This window comes from Brassica oleracea, chromosome C5 (genome assembly GCF_000695525.1).
Source record: "Brassica oleracea var. oleracea cultivar TO1000 chromosome C5, BOL, whole genome shotgun sequence".
In the NCBI taxonomy this organism is placed as follows: domain Eukaryota; kingdom Viridiplantae; phylum Streptophyta; class Magnoliopsida; order Brassicales; family Brassicaceae; genus Brassica; species Brassica oleracea.
In genome coordinates, this window is record NC_027752.1 from 7,115,098 (window position 1) to 7,128,011 (window position 12,914).

A 12,914-nucleotide genomic window follows, 5' to 3' on the forward strand; every position below is an offset into this window, starting at 1 on the left:
ATACATGTTAAAATACATAAAAAAAATTCCCGCATATTCCCTGATTTTTTTCCGCTTTTTCAATAAATCGCTAGGTGTTGGTGCGCCGCACGCGTAGCGTCTAGCGAGTTACCGAACATGGGTAAAAGGTCATTTTCTCTAAAAGTCAAAACAAAACTCATTGGGATATACTACAATATATATATAGACGCGAAACCCTGTCACCCGTGAGGAATTTGGCTTAAAAGGTGATGTAAATTTTAATATAAAGTAGAAAAATATGAAACTGTGAACCACCCACGACGATGGACAAACAAACAAACAGCAAAGATACAGAATTGTGAGTTTAAATGACGTTGGGATCTCATCTTAGACTTAAGCCGCATATAAAATTATTTGTTTACTTGGTTTTGGAAAAAAATATTAGTTGAACGGAGACATGAAGGCAAGCACACAACATCATCAACACCGCCTTGTTTGACACTTTCACCACATATAACTCGGTTTCAACATTTTTTAAACACAAATCTCTCTCTCTCTTTTTCTCTCTCCGGTTCGCCATGGTGGACGCAGAGAGCAGCGCCAAGGATATCTTGCTACTGCCGGTAGACAGAGTTCAGGTAGTGACATGGAGAAATCTGCGAGACGGATCATTCACCGAAGAACTCAAACGTCTCATCTCCTTCGCCACTCCTATGGCTGCTGTCGTCATCGCTCAGTTCAGTTTACAGATCATCTCTATGGTTATGGTTGGTCACCTCGGAAACCTCGCTCTCGCCAGCGCCTCCTTAGCTTCTTCCTTCTGCAACGTCACTGGCTTCAGCTTCATCGTATATGCTTGCTTACACCTCTAAATTTGAATATATTCACTTTATCTTTGTTATACTCAGTAATCAAGAACCTTGATTGTTATTATTTGTTTGCCTGGTGATGCTACTACTAGATAGGATTGTCATGTGCCTTGGATACTCTGAGCGGTCAAGCTTACGGAGCTAAACTCTACCGTAAACTAGGCGTTCAGACATACACAGCTATGTTCTGTCTCACACTAGTCTGTTTCCCTATCTCTATCGTATGGTTCAACATGGGGAAGCTTCTTGTTTTCCTTGGCCAAGACCACTCTATTGCGCACGAAGCCGGCAGGTACGCCGCCTGGCTCATCCCTGGTCTCTTCTCTTACGCTGTTCTACAGCCACTCACTCGCTACTTCCAAAACCAGAGCATGATCAGACCCCTCTTGATCACCTCCTCTTTTGTGTTCTGTCTCCACGTTCCTCTCTGCTGGCTTTTGGTTTACAAGTCAGGGCTTGGTTTCCTTGGTGGAGCCTTGGCTATGGGTTTGTCGAACTGGCTCTATGCTATTCTTCTTGGGTCTATCATGTACTTCTCCTCTTCTTGTTTTGAGACGCGTGCGCCTCTTACCATGGAGATATTCAATGGCGTTGGAGAGTTCTTTAGCTATGCTCTTCCTTCTGCTGCTATGGTTTGGTATTTCACTATTCTATGTGCCTTTCAACTTCTCAATGCCACCACTCTTTTTTTTATTTTTGAAAAATTATTTTTATCTGTTGCAGCCTAGAGTGGTGGTCATATGAACTCATAATATTACTCTCTGGTCTCTTACCCAACCCAGAACTGGAAACTTCTGTGCTCTCTGTTTGGTAACTTCATCTCATCTACATTTCATTTTCTTGTCATCTGCCAAAATAATATTCAATCTATTGTGCAGTCTCCAAACAGTTGCTACAATCTATTCAATACCACTTGCCATCTCGGCTGCAGCAAGGTTAGAGCTTGATTCATATGGTTTTCATCTTCATAAGCTGATGTTTTTGAATGTGTAGCACAAGAATCTCAAACGAATTAGGTGCTGGAAACTCAAGGGCGGCACATATTGTGGTCTACGCGGCAATGTCTCTTGCAGTAGTGGAATCATTGGTAGTGAGTATGTCTCTGTTAGTCGGAAGGAATGTTTTCGGGTATGTTTTCAGTAGTGACAAGGAAACAGTCGACTATGTTGCAAAGATGGCTCTGTTGGTCTCTATCTCTATCATACTAGACGGTTCACAGGGTGTTCTCTCAGGTCCTATTCCTCTATTGTTTTACTTTCTTAATCTCCAAAGTGAAGTGTCTTTTACATGTTATATACTAATCCATCACTTATAATTTGCTTCTGGATCCTCACAATATAGGTCCATGTCTTCATGTTGTTGTCCTTCTTAATCCAGTCATCCCAAAGTTATACTCTTCTCTGCCACTCCTAACTCTGGTTTTAAATGGTTAGCAGGTATTGCAAGGGGATGCGGATGGCAACATATAGGGGCTTACATCAATTTAGGATCTTTCTATCTCTGGGGGATACCCTTTGCAGCAACTTTAGCCTTCTGGGTTCATCTGAAAGGTGTTGGCCTTTGGGTTGGAATACAAGCTGGTGCCGTTCTACAAACTTTTCTGCTAGCTCTTGTCACTGGCTGCACAAACTGGGAACACCAGGTCCATTTCCTTTTCTCATCTCTCCTTCTTCATGACTTGTTTTTACTGTGAAATAGACGTTCATCGAATAACCTTTTTGAACTCTAGGCCTTTGAAGCAAGGAAGAGAATGGCTTTAGCCTAAAGGTTAAGCCGCCGGCCCTAAGAGCATCTAAAGATTACAGGGACCATGTTTTCCTCAAGTTTTACCATTTTGGTAGCAGTTTGATTGATGTATGTTACTTCAGGACTAGTGGTTGCTGCAAAATAACGAGTCTTTGTTTGGTAACAATACTTCATTACGAGTGTACTTGTGAGGTCGTTTCATTCATCAACATCATATCTTTTACTGGAATCAGACGGTGTTCTTTCATCAGCTTGTAAGTAGATAAATCTACAAGAAACTAGTAATAGCTCAATAATCAAATCGCGTAAGCGCGGGAAACTAAATAACAAACTCATAACCGCCTTAACGGTCCCTTCTCTTCCCTATACAACAAACTCATAACCGCTTTCTTCTTCCTTCTTCTCTCTCGCTCTCTTCGACCTCGATAGTAAACAACAATGGCGACTATCTCGTTCTCCTCCTTCGCCATCTTTCTCGTTGCTCTCGTTCTCTGTTTCCCTCATCCATCCGCCGGAGTACCTTTGGAAGAACTGGAAAGAGCCATCACGGTGCTCCGCGTCAGAGGCCGAGCTCTCTTCGCTAACGCCATCGTAACCTCCGATCTCCTCTTCGATTTACTCTCCGCCGAGACCCTCACACTCTTCGCCCCCACCGATTCCACGCTTTTCGATCTCGACATGACTCGTTCCTTCTCCTTCTACGTTTCCACCCTCCGCCTCCACTCCGTACCCGTCCGCCTCCCGTTCTCCGATCTCCGATCACTCCCCAACGCCACCTCTCTCCCGACGCTGCTTCCCTCTCACCACCTCCTACTCGGTAAGTCTTCTTCCTCCAACGAGTCCGTCTATCTCGACGGCGTTCACATTTTCCTCCCTGGTTTGTTCTACGGTCAGCATCTCGCCGTACACGGTATCGACGGTCTTCTTTCGCTCACGACTCCTTCGTCTTCGGAACTTTCCGTTGATTTGCCTCCCGTGGTTGATTCGCCGGCGGAGTCACCGTATGCTGTGGTTTCTAGATTCTCACCGGCGCCACAGCCTTACGCCTCCTTTCTTGGTCGTACACCAGCAGAGACTCCAAGGGTTGAAGAAGTTTCACCGTCGCCGTGGAGAGAAGGCATGATCGTAGGCGATGAAGGAGGTCCGTTAGATTGGAGGAGTAACCACTTCTGATAGACACGTGTCATAATCTGTGCAAGTGGAGATTTAGCTGTAAACAAGTCCTTTCTTTTTTCTTGAGAAATTTGTAATCTTTGATTTTGTAAACACTTTTACTCGTTCTTGAGCGTTAAAGCTTGTAGTTTCAAAAGTAATAATAGCCCAAGTATGCAAAGTTAAGGCCAAAACTAGTTTTTATATAAATTAAATCACAGCACAAAGGCAAATCCCTTTTACAATAACATAGTCCAGCATAGTCTTCTTCTAACTCGTAAACTCCAGGTGTCCTATAACACAAGCATCAAAGAACAACACACACTAAGACATTTGACAATCTATTGTTCAATTTCTCCTTCCACTCCTGCTTCCGCAGTATCAGTTGCCACTTCTTTGTCGTTTCCATCTCCCTCTTCCAGTACATCATCCATTGTCATTTCATCCTCCCCACCATTGATATCCTCTACTTCATCTTCTTCCTCTTCATCTCCTCCTCCACCTCCAGGTATCTTTCTTTTCTTTGGCCCGTGCTCCATTATATGCGTCTCTAACTCTTTATCCATTGTTTCCTGCAAATTCATATCCCCGTTGTTTGCTTTCCTCGCCTTCCTTGCGTTTTCCCACTTTTCCAGCTCTTTCTCCACATTACTCAGATATTTCTCTTCTATCTCCTTTTGATACTCACTCACGTCTTGTCTCTTTGCCGCCTTCCATTCTAAGAATGCCTGCGCCCACACATATCAATATCATACAGCATGCGTGTCAAAAGATTACATTCACAAAAGCTACACTGTACCTGCTCTTTGCGTTGCTCCGCCTCAGTTGTATCTTCTTCCAAAGGCCTCGTTGGTGCATAGTATATATGTGGCTCTGCTTTAGTCCTGAAACAGCCGTCGACATGCAATCGAATGAAAAGGATGTTAAAAGAAACCTATATATCAGCTATCAATCTCTACCTATGGCCTTGGCCACCAACATTTGTATGCACGTGAATGGAAACTTATCTTTGCTTCTATTAAATTTTGTGAGAATATGCACACTTTGGACCGAAATTAAAAATAACCTGCACATAGTACAAAGCAAACACATCATTAGGATTCATCACGCAGAGGCAGTAAGGGTACTATGGAAATAAAGACAGCATCTCAACTCTACCTTATAAAATTGCCAAGTTTTTTCTTCTGCTCACACCACCGAAGGAATAGCAGTTCCAACTCTTTTTGTTCAGCCTTAGCAGCAACACGGGCTCGAAGCGTCTGATTGACAAGTTAATTTGTATATCAGAACACTAGTATACGAGAATAGGCCTAAACAAGAATGCCCTTTCGAATAGAAAGTACAAAAAAAAATCGTAGCTGTGTGCTTACAAGATCTCTTCTCCTCTTTTCAGTCAGAGTCTCACGCTCTTGCAGCCTCAGTCGCTCACTTTCTTCACGAGCCTTTTGCTCAGCCTATATGAGTAGGAGGTATACACGGTTAATGCATTGTAGAACTAAGAAAGAAGTTTATATATAACCTCACTCCTCACTGGACATATAATGATATCTTACACCTAACATCTTAGCAACATTATAATCATCCCCTACATTAAAGGTCAAGAAGATCCAATTCCAAAAATAAATCATATCAAGATAAAATTATGCTCCTTTACAAATGCCACTCATGTAAAAATAAACTAGAGGCCAATCCTGCATTGGCTAGAAGATGAAGACTATCACATCCAAGTACAATAAAGTGACAGTTCCCCTCACTAAACAGCAATAACTTAGAAAAATATCTCGTCGTATCTGGGTTTCAAGTAGATGAAGACTATCACATCCAAGTACAATAAAGTAACATTTCCCCTCGCTAATCAGCAATAGCTTCGTAAAATATCTCGTATCTATGTTTTAAGTACATGAAACAAGCCATGTGAATATGAGTCTGTGCTTACCTTTTGTAGCGCAGCGGACCTTCGAGCATAGGCATCTGTTCCAGAAAGCTGTTTATCCTCTTTTCTAAACCTCTGCAGAATAGAAAGGAATGTAAACAAGCGAGACTACGAAAAACTTGAATAAACGAACGACATATCTGCCATGGAAAAAGCTAATCCATGAGGGACTAAAGAACATGAGCAAAAGAGCAATGTCCATGTAATGTAAAAAAATACCTCCAAAGTCCCTAGAAGATTCCCAAGCATTCTTCTGTTCCTATTAACCAGTTTAGGATCCTCATTCTTAGGTAAATTCCTTGGTGCAGGCTCAGGCAATGCCATATCTTCAAAACCCTGATAAAGAACATAGCGACGAAGACTATTGAGTAAATCCCAACTATAAAAACGAGTAAAGAGACGATCTTTGTAAAAACTGTAGTGGTTATCGATTACCTTCTTGGCCCCTCTATGTTCTGCATCCCTCTGCGACCAACTTCCACGACGATGACCATCTAGCTTCCTGTCCCTTAGATCAGAGTTCCCATTTTCACCAGCTGAAACATGAGTTTCGTTGCCAACATCAACCTTACTAACATCTTCACCTTCGACTAGAGTCTCCTAATAATTACAAAAAAAACATTTTTTTTTACAATCTATTAATAAGAATGCATTACTTTCTGAGCAAGAGAGTCTTCCTTCAGATACCTTAACAACGGCGGAAGACAATCTCCGTTTAGCAGGAGGCTCATCCTCCACGTCATTCCTCTCCGCCTTCAAAATCAAATAAACCTATTATTAAGACAATCTCAAAGAAGAGAACGATAGCGAGGCGAAAGGATAAGTAAAATTTACAGGTCGAAGAAAGCCTCTACGGGCTTGGTTGCGCGGACCAGCGCCTGAGAGTTCTCCTCGTCGGATTCCACGAGGATCGCGAAGCCTCTCCGTAATCTGATTACGATATAGAATCGCCGTCAAAAAAAAAAAAAGAGAATTGGAATGGAGATTTAAACTGAGAATGAGATTGAGGTGGAGATGATTTTACCTCGCGCTGCTGACGGCGAAGCTCATCGATCTCATGCCGTAGCTCTTCGGCGGTTTTCTCCAAGGCGGTGTCTCCCATAGTCACAGCTTAGCTAAGAAGTTTACTGGAAACCCTTGCAACACTCTTAGAAGAGACGAATATTTTTTATATGGGCTTTAAACCGATTTAGTACCGTTTTGGGCCGTAGTTTTCTTTGGCGGTTCGAGTCCACTAACCTTAACATCAGAAAAAGGTTTTATTCGTTTATTATATTTAAACTAATTTTAACTAAAAGTTGACAAACAAAATTTAACTAATAATTTATTTTTAAAAAGATTGCTCAAAAAAATATTTTGACTAATTTCAAAACTGAATAAAATTTACAAATTCAAATAAATTTCAAGTCTTACTGATTTTAATTAATTTTACAAATCTGGAAGTTTCCACTCAGGTTTCAATATTTATATTTGAATAATAAAAAATCAAATACACATCAATCTCGATTTAAAATAAAATCAAATACACATCAATTCCGTTGTAAAATCAAATTCATTAATAAATCTGTATAATTCAATAATACACAAAATAATAGTTACACTTGTGTTTGTTTTAAGAGGTATATAAAAACTAGAGAACAACTCATGTGGTAATTACAATATACTTATATTATCACAAATTTCAGTATATCACAAATAATAAAAGAAGGGAATAAAAAGTTTTATTGCAACAAATATTTCACACCAAAAATAAAACAGAGAGCAGGGTTTCTATCTAGTCTGGAAGTTGAGAGTCTTGATGCAGAAGGCGAAGACAAAAGCAAAGAAGACAGGGAAGATAACAAGGACAGCTGCAACAGGTCCCATGAAGCTTGACTCAAAACCATATTGGTCCTTTAGGTACTGTTTCACAGTGAGGTTAGGAGGACCACCAGGGAAAGCGATGGGAGTCTCAATGTCACCATACTGAGAGGTGATCAAACCGTATATGGTCCAAGCGACAGGACAGATCCAGTAGTACCATATCCACCACTTTGGGATTTTAGGTCTTGGGATAAAAAAGCCAGAGAAGAGATTAAAGATACCATAAAAGGCTGATGCAAAGATGGAAGCAACTTGTTGGTTAGGTGTGAGGGAGACAGTCATCATGCCATAGTAAGTCCAGTAGAGGAAAGAAGAGTAGTTGATGAAGAGGAACCACAAGAACTTGGAAGCTTTCCACTCGAATCCAACCATTCCGTAGACGATAAGTGAATAGTATGTAGTCTGGATGAAGACATAAGGTAACTCGCATGTCACTTGGGAGATAGCATAGGGTATAGCTGAGTACATCCCAGCTGCTTTCTCTCTGTAGAACACGGTCCGTTCCACTGCCACCAGTGGTTGCACCGTGGAGCAGTTGTTTACTCCAATGAATATAACTGCTGAATAGATTGCTCCTAACACCATGGTCAGGTCTTGTACGTTTGATCTCTTACCTCCTATTTGCCAAAAGACAGAACCGATCATAAGAGCTGTTGCCAAGGTGAAGATGAACCGGACAACGTTGTAGTCAGGTGATCTCCAGTAAGTCCACCACTGCTTCCATAGACATGATTTGTATTGCCCCCATGTGTCCTGTGAGAACTGTGTGGCAAAGTAGAGATCAGATGCTCCTTGTGGAGGCACGCTTAGTTCTTGTACCAGCTGCTTGTTTCTCCTGTGACAATAAATAGATGTTAGTAAGTTTGGATGTAACACATAGAATAAGCAAATTTTCTAAAAAGACTTAAAAATGTTTTTATGACCGAAAGAATAAATAAGGAAGAAAATGACTAATATAAGTTTCATGAGGTAAACAAATTTGTACTCTTACTATGTATATAAATAAATATTAAAATAATATTTTGACTCTTGCAACTTTTTTGTGATTTAAAAAATTTGGTCATTTTGCCTTTAAAAACTATTTTGTGATAAAAAGTTTTTTATTGCTATTCTAAAGTATTTCTCTATAGAATATTGTTGTTATGTTTACTCACTGGCATAGAGAAGAAGACTTGTAGAGCTCAGCAAAGTCAACTCCAAGCTTCAACTCGGCAGCAAGGGAGCTAGCTTCAAGCATCCACGTGGCTGGATTGTACTTTTCAGGAATCTTTGGTACTCCAGGAATGGCTTCAAAGTACTCAACGATCTTGTGAGAGTCTCTGCCTAAGGGACCAGAGTATATCACTTGTCCTCCTCTCTTCATTAGTAGTAACTCATCAAACGCCTCGAAAATATCAATGCTAGGTTGGTGGATGGTGCAGACCACAGTTCTCCCTGTGTCCACAGTGTTCCTCACAGCCCTCATCACAATGGCAGCTGCTCTAGCATCCAACCCTGAAGTAGGCTCGTCCATGAAGATGATTGAAGGGTTGGCCACTAGTTCAACGGCTATCGTTAGCCTCTTTCTCTGTTCAGTGGAAAGTCCTGTGACACCTGGTATACCCACAATGGCGTCTCTTAAGTCCACCAACTCAACCAGTTCCATCACTTGTTCAACAAACATCATTTTCTCCTCTTTGCTTACTTCCTTAGCAAGGCGAAGGAAAGCAGAGAAGATAAGTGATTCTCTTACAGTAATTTGTGGAGAATGAATATCTGTTTGTTCACAGTAACCAGAGATTCTAGCAAATGTCTCTTGTTTCTTGGGGAAACCAGACACTCTTATGTCTCCTTCTATGTATCCTCCTGTTTTTCTCCCGGCTAAAACGTCCATCAAGGTTGTCTTACCCGCACCACTCACACCCATCAATGCGGTCAACACTCCTGGCTTAAACGTGCTTGTCACTCCTTTTAGTAGTTGCAGTCTTGTTTCTTGAACTCCTTGGTCCCTCATCTCCTGCACCATCATAGTCTTTTATGAGTCTTTTTTTTCCACTTAGTAACAAAATAAAAAGAGAAATTCCATATAATAGTTTTTTAATTTATTTTCACAAAAATAGCTCTCAAAAAGAAAATGACCAACTTTTTTTTGTTAATAAAAAGTAAATAGACACTTATACTCTAGGATTAATTATTTAGGGTTTAGAATTAAGGAATGAGATTTTGAAGGTAGAATTTCAAAATTTAAAAAATTAAAAAAATTAAAATTAAAATTTTAAAATTAAAATTTTTAAAATTAAAATTTTTAAAATTAAAAAAAAAGATATTTTGGTCATTTTCTTTTTAAAGTTATTTTGGTGACAAAAACTAAAAAAAAAGCTATTTGAGAGAATTGTCAAAAAAATAAAATAAATCAAACTAGTGTTTCAAAAGATTACCACAGGCATGTCAACAAAGTATTTAACATCGTCGAAGGACAGAGCTAGTGGAGTGAAAGGAAGAACCATTCCTTTCTTGGTGTTCACATTCTCCATTGGAATCTCCTCTGTTTTGCAATATACATTAGTATTAACTTTCTTTCTTTTTTCTGTTTTTCTCATTTAAGTTATTGTATAAACAAAGTAATACTCACTCTTGGATTCATCTTCTTCTTTTGGGAGTATAGCTTGTGGCTTCCCAAGTGCTGTTGTTGTGATATATACAGTTAGTATCTTTATGAGCTGGTGCTGGAAGTAATACTAAAAAGGAAACTTACGGTCTAGATAAGAAAGTGCAAGTGTGAAAAGACCGTTGAAGAGGACAGCAAAACCAAACAGAGCTCCAATGCCTATCCAATACCAGTTCTTGTCATCAAATACACCCCACATGTTAAGCATTGCTGTCCCTAACCTCGTCGTGTTGTCGGAAGACTGCAAGTATACAACAGCATGAGGTCTTTGCATTTTTTTTTTTAACTTTAATATATGATTTTAAAAGATAGTTACCATTTTATTCATCCATCTAGGAGCAAACAGTTCATTGACGCTTATGGCATTGAAACCGTATGAAAGTGGAGAAGCCCAAAAAGCCCACCTCCACCAAACCGGGATCTCACGGCGAGGAAGAAGGAACCCTCCGGTTAAGAACACGACTAGTAGAGCGAGCATACCACCTGTGTTAGCTATGGTCATGGTTCTACAGATAGATGCAATAAACCTGAATATCCCTGCAGCCATTTGTTGGACTAGAAATATGATGAGGAACTGTTTGAAGAACCGTTCTGCCTCTGGTGCAAGTCCTATGGAGTAATACGTCACAACCATCCATGCAGTTGTCTCAAAGATTGAGATTGGGATCCCTAGCAAGAAAGTAGGAAGCGTGTATGCCCAAGGTGGATGAAACAAAAGATCTCTTTGCTTGTAGAACACGGGAAGTCTCTGTATCGTCATAGCCATCTCCGCAAGACCGTTGAACATGTTCATAATCAAACCGAACAGAAGTGCACCCATGTACATGTTCGCGTCAGCCTCGTTCCTTGTGTTCATCTCTGTTCTGAGGAAAACACTAGACAAGATCGCAGCGATTATGATGATTGAAACTGTTTTGAAGACGTAGAAGAAGGAGTTTCGCTTCATGAGCATCCACTCCTTGTCCCAACAGGTTTTGAGAAGCTCAGACTTCTTCACTGAGTACTTGTCAAACACTAGAGCTGCTTTGTGTCCTTTGGATTTGTCAAACGGTACTGATAGCTCGTTGGAGAGTTTGTTACCAACATGGAACGTCTTGAATTTGCTGGCGAATTCCGGCACTGGAATGTATCTGTATGGTTTGGTCTGATCCACCCAGTACTGCTCTTGATCTTTCTTAGAGGTAACCTGTTCCACACGTCAAGTGTTGGTATTATTGCTGGGAATATCATATGCGGATATCGGCTAATCAGTAAATTTAAAAATGTTTTTAAAATAACATATATTCGTAAAAATATTACAAATATTTAAATTATTTAAAGGGCATTTCTCTTAAATAATTATTTTTAAGTTTTTGTCTTCAAAAAAAGAAAATGATCAAAATATATTTCATTAAAGAGGCAAAAGACAATTTTATCTCTTGTTTTATAGATTTAGGGTCTGATTGGTAATGACTGTAGTTTTAAAATTTTTGTTGTTGAAAAAAATCTGTAGATTTTTTATTGTGGCTTTAAATTTTATTGCTGTAGAATTTTATGAAAGCACTAAAAAATTGTTTTGGATATTTGGCTCTGCAGAGCACTTGTACAGCTGTAAGTTATTTCTAGAGCTGTGGTTTCAAAAAAAAATTAAAAGCTTGATTGCTCTGAATTTGGTGTTTTAGAAATAAATAGGGTTGTGGACAGAACCACTGCAACTACCAATCATCTCCATATTTGAATTATATGTTTTCAAATTTAAAATTTCTTATAAAAAAAATTTCTATCTTTTTTAAATTCTTTTTTTTGAATCTGTAAATACTTTTTGAAGTTATTTAAAAAAAAAATTCATATGTATTTTCTATTTTAATATTTTAAACTCCACCCACTAATTATAAACCTTAAGTTTAGGGTTAGTTAATCTTAGGGTACAAGAGTATACTAGATCTTAATCCGCACGGTTCGCGGATTTTATTTTTAATTTTTAATATTTACTTTTCAATAAAACATCTTTTAATCACTTTTTCTTGTAAAAACTATTTTTGTGAAAATAAATTAAAAAAATATCATAAGTGATTTCTCTTATTTCAATTATAAATATATAATTTATATTATATTTTAGAAAATAATTAATATATTTATAATACTTATTTTTATGATAAGTAGTTTTATTTGCGGATTTCGCATGTTATCTGCAAATTTTGGTGGACGGATACGGGTATAAAATATTTTCTTAGCTGGTCAATCGTATTTTTTAATAACAAACTACTAGATTAAGACCCGCGCCTTGCGCGGAATAAACATTATATATAAAAATTATTTTATGTATTATATGTTTTTACATATTATGAAATAATAAATATATATTGAATAATTAAAATTCAGTAACTATTACATATATAATTAAATTGGTGTGAACGTATAAATCAATTTTATTAATCCAAACAATTGTTTAAAAAATTTGATAGGATATGTAATTAAATTTAAATGATATTAACATACATAGTATATTTTTAATATTAATGTCTATTAAATGATTTTTTCTACTCATATGTTTTTTGATCATGTGTATCTTTAATAGTAAAAACTTTAAATTACCGATAACAAAATTTTCATTGTGAGATTAATAATTTTAGTAATTTATAATTTAAAAAAAAATTATCAATGTTAGTTCAAAACTTTTATCAAAAAAAATTATTCAAAGTAAATTTTGAAATTAAAATATTTATTTATTCAATATGGTTTATAGTTTAATTTAGAATGATAT

General features: G+C 38.2%; 4 protein-coding genes across 4 annotated transcripts in view; 2 read left to right on the plus strand and 2 right to left on the minus strand.

Moving 5' to 3' along the window:
* Positions 1-361: 361 nt before the first annotated feature.
* Positions 362-2,823, plus strand: LOC106295305 (MATE efflux family protein 7-like). Its single transcript, XM_013731165.1, has 7 exons — positions 362-809; positions 923-1,467; positions 1,554-1,640; positions 1,709-1,765; positions 1,824-2,062; positions 2,267-2,472; positions 2,560-2,823. The coding sequence occupies exons 1-7, from the start codon at positions 540-542 to the stop codon at positions 2,593-2,595; spliced, it is 1,440 nt and encodes a 479-aa protein (XP_013586619.1). The 5' UTR covers positions 362-539; the 3' UTR covers positions 2,596-2,823.
* Positions 2,824-2,964: 141 nt separating this feature from the next.
* Positions 2,965-3,877, plus strand: LOC106295307 (fasciclin-like arabinogalactan protein 19). Its single transcript, XM_013731167.1, has one exon. The coding sequence runs from the start codon at positions 3,015-3,017 to the stop codon at positions 3,747-3,749; it is 735 nt and encodes a 244-aa protein (XP_013586621.1). The 5' UTR covers positions 2,965-3,014; the 3' UTR covers positions 3,750-3,877.
* Positions 3,878-3,910: 33 nt separating this feature from the next.
* LOC106295306 (pinin) lies at positions 3,911-6,795 on the minus strand. The gene is made up of 10 exons (XM_013731166.1): positions 6,686-6,795; positions 6,496-6,591; positions 6,349-6,414; positions 6,097-6,261; positions 5,881-5,997; positions 5,665-5,736; positions 5,099-5,182; positions 4,887-4,987; positions 4,528-4,612; positions 3,911-4,456 (listed from the first exon to the last, which is right to left on the minus strand). Exons 1-10 carry the CDS (start codon positions 6,761-6,763, stop codon positions 4,070-4,072), a joined length of 1,251 nt encoding a protein of 416 aa, XP_013586620.1. The 5' UTR covers positions 6,764-6,795; the 3' UTR covers positions 3,911-4,069.
* A 606-nt stretch (positions 6,796-7,401) lies between these two features.
* The window catches only part of LOC106294497 (ABC transporter G family member 35-like), an 8,086-nt gene continuing 2,573 nt past the window's right edge, over positions 7,402-12,914 (minus strand). The window contains exons 4-9 of the mRNA XM_013730061.1: positions 10,488-11,357; positions 10,259-10,412; positions 10,136-10,186; positions 9,942-10,048; positions 8,679-9,520; positions 7,402-8,359 (exon numbers count right to left, since the gene is read on the minus strand). Coding sequence (XP_013585515.1) covers positions 7,432-8,359; positions 8,679-9,520; positions 9,942-10,048; positions 10,136-10,186; positions 10,259-10,412; positions 10,488-11,357 — 2,952 coding nt within the window. The 3' untranslated portion in view covers positions 7,402-7,431. The remainder of the gene's footprint in view (positions 8,360-8,678; positions 9,521-9,941; positions 10,049-10,135; positions 10,187-10,258; positions 10,413-10,487; positions 11,358-12,914) is intronic.

Coding starts and splice junctions, on each gene's coding strand:
- LOC106295306 (XM_013731166.1), bottom strand. CDS start 6,763: ATGGGAGACACCGCCTTGGAGAAAACCGCCGAAGAGCTACGGCATGAG. Junction 6,592..6,685: donor TTCGCCGTCAGCAGCGCGAG/GTAAAATCATCT, acceptor TATCGTAATCAG/ATTACGGAGAGGCTTCGCGA. Junction 6,262..6,348: donor TGTCTTCCGCCGTTGTTAAG/GTATCTGAAGGA, acceptor TGTAATTATTAG/GAGACTCTAGTCGAAGGTGA.
- LOC106295307 (XM_013731167.1), top strand. CDS start 3,015: ATGGCGACTATCTCGTTCTCCTCCTTCGCCATCTTTCTCGTTGCTCTC.
- LOC106295305 (XM_013731165.1), top strand. CDS start 540: ATGGTGGACGCAGAGAGCAGCGCCAAGGATATCTTGCTACTGCCGGTA. Junction 1,468..1,553: donor CCTTCTGCTGCTATGGTTTG/GTATTTCACTAT, acceptor TATCTGTTGCAG/CCTAGAGTGGTGGTCATATG. Junction 1,766..1,823: donor GCCATCTCGGCTGCAGCAAG/GTTAGAGCTTGA, acceptor TTGAATGTGTAG/CACAAGAATCTCAAACGAAT.